General features: G+C 42.8%; 1 protein-coding gene across 1 annotated transcript; it reads left to right on the forward strand.

Moving 5' to 3' along the window:
• The first annotated feature begins 4329 nt into the window (after nucleotides 1–4329).
• Nucleotides 4330–7428, forward strand: LOC145410803 (uncharacterized). The gene has a single exon (XM_080280923.1). The coding sequence runs from the start codon at nucleotides 4344–4346 to the stop codon at nucleotides 6006–6008; it is 1665 nt and encodes a 554-aa protein (XP_080137049.1). The 5' UTR covers nucleotides 4330–4343; the 3' UTR covers nucleotides 6009–7428.
• Nucleotides 7429–9356: the final 1928 nt, after the last annotated feature.

Below are 9356 nucleotides of genomic sequence, written 5' to 3' on the forward strand. Positions count from 1 at the left end.
ACCCACAGTCCCACACCCACCCCAGGAAAAGACCACGAGGAGGCGTATAGAGAGAGCGCCAGGCCCAAGTGAGATGGGCCTAGGTGCCCCATGACCCTGCGCCCCTCTTCATCAACATGGCCACCAGCAGGAAAGCAGTCCCGGCCAACTACATCGCAGCCGGGCCAGCCCTCGCCAGGATCGGGGTGGGACTTGTCGTAGCACAGTCCCAAGCAGCACCGGGGTGACGGCCACTGTACGCACCGGGGAAGGGACGGACACTGTACACCCTTTGTCTGCCACTTCCTTAGGGAACAGCCCCGCGGTGACAGCCAGTCCTTGGGGAGCAGCCCCGCGGTGACAGCCACTGTACGCACCAGGCAGGAAGTGACGGCCACTGTATGCACTTTGGCTGTTGTCTCTAGGGCTTGTGGACCCACCGTAACGGCCACTGTATATGCTGGGCAGGAAGGGATGGCCACTGGATGCCCTGCATCCACAGCTCTTGAGACTACCCCTATGGAGGAAGTCCCTGGCTTGGCCCACCACCCATCCAGAGGCCGAGTGGGACACTTCTTTCTCTCTCCTCACACGTGCAATCCCCCAGAGGAGTTGCAGTTAGAGGAGTTGTGGCGAGGGCCCATACTGAGCCTGGGGATCCATGCCCTGCTGGCCTCCCCTGGATGAAGCCTGTCGCTGACGGACTCCACGAGGATGGGATGCTGCAGGCAGCTCCTGATGGCAAACCAACCCTACGGAGACCGCAGCCCCCAGACACCCAGGGGCAACCCCAAGACCCCAGGGTGGGACCTCCCCAACCCCACCCGCAGACGACCCTCCTCCAGGAGCAGGTGGAGGCAAGCACGCCTGTTGGCCGTGTTCGGCCCCAGTCCAGAGGACCTCCTTCTAGGTCGAGGCCCCACCAGGAAAGGGCCTCCCTCCACACCGACCAGCAGCCCCATCCAGACAACGTCACCCCTGGCAGTGCTTCCCACGGGAAGGCACACTTGACGAGCTACCTCCCACGCCCGGGCGCCACCTGTACACCCATCCCCCAGCAGCCCGGACCAAGGTCTATCAGCCTGACAGCGTCCCCCCTTAACCTGTATATGTACATAATTATTGTGTACTGTAAAGATTGTAATTAAGGCAATATACATGTAAGGTTGGTCAGCCGAGTTTTTGTGTTCCTCTTGTGTATTCTAGTTCCGGTTTCGAAAGAGAACCCCGGCTCAGTAGCTAGTGTCCTTAGGAAAGAAGTCGACCTAAAAACACCAAGCATAAAAATTTTTGCGGAGAGGAAGCTGAACACAGAGAAACCTTGGGTATAGGTAGTAGTGTATACGAGAGTGAAGACCAAAAGTAACTGGAAAAGAGACAAACATATGGTATTTTTTTTTACAAGAAAAGAAGTAGAGGAAGGCGCGATTGGATTACAGTATATAAAGTCGAAGGCCATTGATATACAGAATGGATAGTAACCCAAAACGTCAAGGTGTGAACATGGTTGAGCAGGTGAGATGAGGGAGCGTTGTAGGCAAATATTCAAGTAACCCAAGCTACTCCGTTTTCTGTGCGGACGGGGCATTGACCGCAGTTGTGTCCCGTTATATTGCTACCAATAGACTGACCGGGCTATCTGTGGGCAGAGCAGCTTGTTGCAGTTTTACACGTCTGTTACTGAATAATGACTCATGAATAAGTCTCTAAATAACTAAATTAATTGCCCAGGTAGACTATCTCCCTTTCAGCAGTTACACAGCACAGCATTTCCCAAGTCGGCAGGTTAATGCGTGTCCACCTAATGAGGGATATATGTTAATGAAATAAACCTTTCTATATACAGGGTATTAAGTGAAATAAACTGTGGCTTTGAAGTGGTGTTGGGTCCCCGATACCGTAACCGAGCTCATTCTCTAGCAGAGTTGCAAAGGTTGTTTTCTCGCACCGTTGGGCTAGTTTAAGGGCGGAAAGTTTTTAGGTGGTGGTAGTAGTGGCTAGTTTTGGGCTACTTTACGCGATTAACTGGGCGATAGCAGACCCTACCGAACTGGCAACCCGCCACTAGCGAGTCGGAGTCCTAGAGAATCGGTGTGAATCAAGACGTAGGAAGAGTGGGTGTAATATCCTAGGATCTGACATTACCTTCTTGTCTATTATTTGCGGTACATTTCCTACACGATCCCCTAATTATTTTCGTATCTTCTGTTGCCATTAGTCTCATTATTCAGTCCAACAAAATCCTTCAGTTTGATAGTTAAACAATGATGTCCTTACGACTCCGTAGCTGCAATTTATTTTTCACGATCTACACTCCAAGAGTCACCAGTTTAACTTACCCACATAAATAACGTTAAGTTTTTATTCATCTAAGTTTCTGCGCAAGTGTATCCTCTGCTGATCTAGTTGTATGACTGCTAAAAACTTCTTAATAACTTGATGCTGTTATTTCGCAATTGAACGTCCAGGGATACTTTACTACCACCAGTCTCACTCTCAGCCCGGAATATTCTCAGCGCATGGTAAGTAGAGTTAAATTGTAATGCCCTTGACAATTTTACGTTGATGATGTATTTTTGCACCCGTACTTGCAGTGTGAGAGAGAGAGATTGTGCTCGGCGTGTTCTTAGGGAGGCGAACGAAATAACTTTTAATCAGATTTCAACCAGGCAGGATGGAAGGGTCGATGGTCTTCCCAGAGGCTGACTTGTTTTTCAGAATAGGTCAAAGTCACAGCGATGTCATGTAAACAACTTTAAATCCGATTTAAGTCAAACTTGATGGAATGGATGAACGTAAGGCAAGGATGAAGTGAAGCGACTTTGAGAATGATTGTCGTCATATGGTTCAGCCGAATACCCAAAACAGATGTAATTTGATTTGAAATAAACTTGTTGGTAGGGCAGAGATCCGATTTTGAGTAGTCAAAAGTCAGGCCGGAGGGCGTTGTTAGCTTAGCCATTTTTGATCCTGTTTGAAGCAAGCTTGGTAAAATGGTTAAACGTCAGGCAAGGATGAAAAAATTACAGAACTTAAAACGAACATGTGATTTCGTATGTTTTATATGTCTAGCTCTGGACACAGACTTAATAACATGTGAAACTGATAGCGCAATGATCAGATATTAAAAGTCTTCAGAAAGGATCTCCGCCAATATTCAAAATAAGTCACTCTAAAAGTGAATCAGCATGTTTTGTTTAGTCGTATTTTTCACTGTAATACTCATTCAAGGTAGCTAGTTAACGAATACAGCCCCAGAAGTTCCTATCTCTTCCCCACTCCCATTTATGTTTTATGCCAGATGCCTTAATTTCGTAATGGATGGCCACAAATAGCCTCCATGTCGCCCTGTCCCCTGCCATTTCACTGCCTTCCCCCCACCTCACACACCCCTCTCTCGAATACCTCTCCACTCTATCCCTTAATTTCATTCTCCGCCTCCCCCTCCCTCTCCCCCCCCCTTCCACCTCATTCACGTACTCTTGCTCTCTATCCTTTCCACATGGCCAAACCACCTCAGCGTATTTCTCTTAATGCTTTCTATCAATTCACACGACGACGGTCCTTCACACCCTCATTTGTTAGTCTATCTCTCCATTAAGTCCACTTGCTCCACTCAGATAACTAATTTCCAGTGCCCTCACCATTGAAATGTGACTCATCACATTGACCAACTACTGAGGTTCAGTAGTTGCTTACTCAGTGATTCATTTTCTTGAAGGAGGGATTTTAATTGATAACACTTAGAGGAAATTGAAGTATAGATGAATCACATCTTCAGATTTATCACATACTGTCCCAAATGAGCTGCGTGATGAAGGAGGGTTGCCTTTTTAAAATAGCTTCCATAGGCCAGTTTCTGTGTAGTCAGTGGTTGCATGGTTACCAATGATCCGTGGATATATTTCCTTAAGACTGACCTTTCCTGAGCTACAAACCTTCTGTGAGGACAGTGAAGGTCTGCACAGGTCAGGCTTTGGGGAGGTAAACTACCATATAAAGAATCAGCCTGGCAGGGGTTAATGAATGGTATAGTTGTAATTTTGGAAACTAGTCACAGAATAGACCTATGCTGAAGCACAGCATACTATTTCAGTACAGTACATGATTAATAGTGATGTGTATTTGCCACCAAAATAAGAATTTCATGCATGAAGTGATCTTTTTAACTAACCTTTATTAATATTGGTCACTGCTGTCATAAGCTACTATGTGAAATTCATAACCCTTTTACCCAGTGTGTCGAATGTTAAGTAGTCATGTTATTTTTCAGGTGGGCTCAAATATGATCAGGACAAGACCATCACCACGCCATTCTTAACTGCCCCCTAACCAGCAGCAACTCCAGGATTGCCTCATTTGCTATGTTTCTCAGACGGAAGTTGTGCAAGAAGTTCTTTTTGTTAATCTTGTGCTTAATCTTTTTCATGACATTTTTGTTGCAAGATGATGGAAACCCATCAAGTAAGAAGAGTCAGAAGAGAAAGCAGTCACTTCTCATTAGGGCTACTGGTGGTAATGGAGACTCCATCCAGCGTCAGAAAGATGTTAGAGATTTTAGTTATTATTACAGCCCACATTTGTCTGAACAAGTCCATTTGAGTCACAGACAACACCAGATGATGCTTGATAACATAACACCCATAGTGGAGAAACAAGATACTAATACAGGGACCGGTATTCCAGTTAGGTACAGAAATGTTGCAAATAAACAGTCATCATTAACAAAAACTATAACAGTGTCAAATATGAGTGAATCCCATCAAAGTGATATCCCACCAACATGGCTGCGAATCAGTGATGACATGTACACATACAGTGCACATTGGGATGCTAGAGACGGCCTTCAACCCGCAGGTCCTGTAGTCAGGATTATGGGAATCTTGAGGTATCGAAAAGAATATCTCCATGAGAAAACTGGGGTTATATTTAATGGTAATGTAAAGGAAGAATTTTTGAACTGTTCATGTTTCTTGTGGTACACCGGACAGAATTATAAAGAGGGGCAGTTGCGAGCTTTTATTTATGAAGAAGGCTTAAAAGCATTTGTTGGAACATACTTTCTTTGTTACCCTCCACAGAGGTCCTCAGATGTTTCTTCGGATAAGAGAGAGACAAGTATGGGCAAGAATATTCCGTATGCTGTGTCACTTGTTCCTCATGGCTTTGCCAGTAATACTCACAAGTTGATTTATATAAGAACAAGTGAAGAATTGCCAAATAATAGCAGTGGTTTGTGTGTCAGACCATTGTTTGGACCATACTCTGATGTCAGATCTATAACTCAGTTCATTTCTTACTATAACACTGTCTTGGGCATCTCCCATTTCTATTTCTATGACCTTGCAATTGATAAGACAGTCAGAGAATTTCTGGACCATCTCACTCCTGCAGGAGTAACAATTCAAGTGTTGCCCTGGAATTTGCCAACAAATGCATGGGAGGACTTGTGGGACTTTGGTTCACTCACTGCTCTGAATGATTGCATTTACAGGTCTGCTGGACTCCATCATCACATTGCCATTGTGGATATTGATGAATTCATTGTGCCAAGAACATCAGTGGCAAATCTTGCCCAGGTGTACCAGAATGTCCTAAAATACAAGCATGGTGAGGAAGGTGATTCTGCCCTCATCTTAAATGCTTTCTACTGCAGTGAATTTGAGAATGGTACCAACTTGACAGATGTCCTGTCTTTTCCAATTTTCCACTTCAAACAGCGGGAGCTTCGTCTGTGGCCTGCAGAGTCTCGTTCTAAGATGATTCTGATTCCCTTGTCAGTCATATCTGCAGGCCATCACATGGTTCACAATTTTCTACACAAATACCTTAAAAATCGAGCTTCCCCCAAGCATGTGTCAGTTCTTCACCACTACCGCTCATGCTCTGGTGTCAGTCTGGGCAAAGATGGGACAGGACCACCAGTGATGAAGCAAGGGAGTGTGAAGGATGCAGCCATGTTAAGATACAAACAGAGAATCCTTGCTTCACCCATCATGGCAGTCTACAAGATGACTCTCATGAGCTAACAGTGAAATACTGTACAGTACTGAAAATTCAGAGTGATGTGTACTTACTCTGTCACATACCGGTCTGCTGTACAAATGTAATTAGTCTGTCGCATGTACTGTACAAAACCTTCTGAGCCAGATCGATATCTGATAGTTTGGGATCACTGTTATGGTCGATTTCAGCACAGAAGTACTAAATGATGTGCTCTCAAAAGTAGGACTGTGCCAAATATTTGCCCATCTGGTGCTTCATCCAGCACCCAGCCAGTTGTCACTGTTATGGAGCTGGCTGTCCAGTCTGGTTTATCTGTCTGAATTAGGCAGTAAAAGTGTGAGATTATTGCAGATGGTGAGAGGTGTGAATATTAAGCTCGACTGTGAGGCAGACCAAAAAAGCATGGGACAGGGTCATAGAGTGTGACCTCAGGGACAAGGGACTGAATAGGGAGGTTGCCAGAGAAAAAGCAATGGGGAGAGCTGCCATTAGGTGACAAATGCCGATGCATAAATGCATGGTGGAGCCTTTATAAACTATACAGTACGATGATACAGTGACACTCAGCAGCTAAATTTAAAGCAGTTTGTTAAATTAAACTACTTAAATGATTAAGAAACCTCTAAATGAAACTCATTTGCATTGTAAATATTGTTTTGAAATAATCATAACCAAGAACTACCCTAATTCAGCGTTGATGAGAGCACAGCTAACTGCTTTGTCTTCATCGGTAAACAATAAAAACTGACTGAGGAAAATGAAGCTCGTAGTGCATATTTCTTTGTGGTACTGTATTATTAAACTAACATAAGTATTCTTTATATTAAAACAGCATTGAAGTGACACAACATTTCCAGCTGGCATAAAATTTCAGCAAAGTACATTTGTACTGTAAGGTATACTATGATAAGCTGTTTAATTATAATGTACAGGTTAACCATATATACAGTTATTTTCACCTTGAATTTTACCAGTAATTTTTTACCATGAATTATTTGTAGTCCCATCACCCCAGTGAATGATATATGCTCTGTGTTTATTATCTCCAGATGATTTTATTCAGATGCAAGCCTTCATTAACTCTTTACCGAGTAGAATATCCAGTACAGTACTAACCTGAATTCATCCAAGATTATATTACTCCTTCCAGAGGTAGGAGCCACAAACAAAGTTTCTATAGTCTAATACAGTTACTCTTGAATCTGATGTATTTAAAGACTTATTTTTCCTAGCGAATACAATTTCATTCAGCTTAGGGGGAAATTCTTTTAGCGAAGGGGTAATTGAAGTGTATATCTAACCTCTCCAGTTTGAAGGCTTGCCAGAGAAGAACAAAATCATCTGGATGTAGCAAAAAGAAACGAACACCTAATACTGTATATTATCAGACTTAGTGGTGCTAGGGAAAATGCAAAAAGGTTGCAGCATATCACTTTTTTTTTTTTCTCTTTTTTTTTTCCTGTGAAGTCATTGTGGAAAGAATGCATATTATGGTTCCACTACAACTATAGTACTTTTTTTTTTTTTTTCAGTTTCAGTCAATTTACAGCATCAGTTGCGTGGAAAATTTTGATATTTTGAAAAACATCCGTGACTAATCACATGGTCTGCCTGTAACTGCTACAGCTCTTTATGGCATTACTCTATCCCTGTAGACATCATAATTCCATTAGAGGTGGCCACAAATGAGTCACCTCCATATCAACCACTTCTCTGCCATTTGGCTGCCCTCTCTCCAACTCACATCCTGCTCTGTCATATACAGTATCTCTCAACCTGATCACTCCAGCTCATCCTTGGTCTCCCCCTTCACCTCCACCATACTCACCTTCTCCCAATCACTTTTTTTTTTTCTCCATCCTTGCCAACATGGCCAAACCATCTCAAAAATTATTTTCTCCTAGTGTCTTCTAGTACATCCACATCAACAACACAGTGCTTCTTCATCTGTCTGTCATCCCACACAATCCAAAACCTCACTTGCCTCATAGGGTTCCATCTCACTCACTTGGCAGGGACATAATTTCATCTACAATGACTGTCATTATAAGTAAGGGATGTGGTCCAAAATATCATAACATTTTCAATAAAGCTGCAGCTTTCACTTGGTGGAAAAATAGCTCACATCCATAGGCAATATTTTCATGTTAAATGGCACTTTTTCATTTGCGGAGGACTTAATAGCAACATTGTAAAAAAGACAACTTATACTAACATATTGAATTAGTTTTTTTTTCACCTAACAGAACTGGGCCATGCGTACTACTTGACTATGAAGTCGTAGCTGCATAAAAGTCAATGAACCTCATCTGTGAGGTTGCGGTGAGTTTCCCTGGTTACTAAAATAGTCATATGAACCCCCCAGTCTGGCTACATTTGACCATCAACTGAGCTGTAAGGGTTTGGGATCCTTGTCAGGTTATAACTAATGCATCAGATGATATACCAACTTTTGGACCATTGGGCACCTGTTTTTAATCTTTAACTCTTTTATGTAGCTGACATTAAATTCACATTATCTTTGCCATCTCTGAAGGACGTTATTCAGCTCAGAGGAGGCATTCCAGAATTGGGGGGGGGGGTACAAATAGCTTTAATTCCTTCACTACATTAGATCCTATGTAAGTTGCACAAAAATGGTCTACTGTAGCCAAAATAGACTAAAAAATACATCTCCAGGTTGAAGGTATTAAAAAAAAATCAGTCATGCATGAAAGTTAAAATATTTACTTCACGTGAAAAATACAATGACATGAGAAGTATATAGACAAGCCAATAGGTCCAGTGGAAGGTCATTAAACCCATGTTTTATTGAAATTCAAATCTTCAGACTGTTCCCTGCCTCAGTCTGGGATCAAATTTACAAAACTTCAAACAGCAGGCCACTTCTCTATTTCACCACTACCACCATGACCTTATACAATGTAGAGCTGGCAGTGAGATAATTATACCTGAGTGTGAAGGGACCTAAAATGCTGTTTTGTGCCTGTATTATTTATTACATCTACTTATGTACTCTAGTTAACCCTTTCAGTATGATGACATCTTTTATACAATGTTTTTGCCATTGCTACATGATTTTAATCAGCCTGATGATAGAATGTCTGTGGTGAGTGTTGACCACTTCACTCCATTGACATCATTTTGTTTGGTTTCATTTATAAAGGTTCCAACATGCTTGCATGTGTCAGTCTTTGTCACCAAATGCTGACTCTTTATGTTTCTGTCTCTGGCAGCATCTATATTCAATCCCTGAACCCTGAGATCACAGTCTATGACCTTGTCCCAGGCCTTTATCAGTATGCCTCTTGAAAGCCCTGCTTTCAATGTTCACACCACTCACCCTCTGCACCCAGCCGTCATCTTCCTTC

This window comes from Coenobita brevimanus, chromosome 86, assembly GCF_032717465.1.
Source record: "Coenobita brevimanus isolate Jiangsu-jjx chromosome 86, ASM3271746v2, whole genome shotgun sequence".
NCBI lineage: Eukaryota > Metazoa > Arthropoda > Malacostraca > Decapoda > Coenobitidae > Coenobita > Coenobita brevimanus.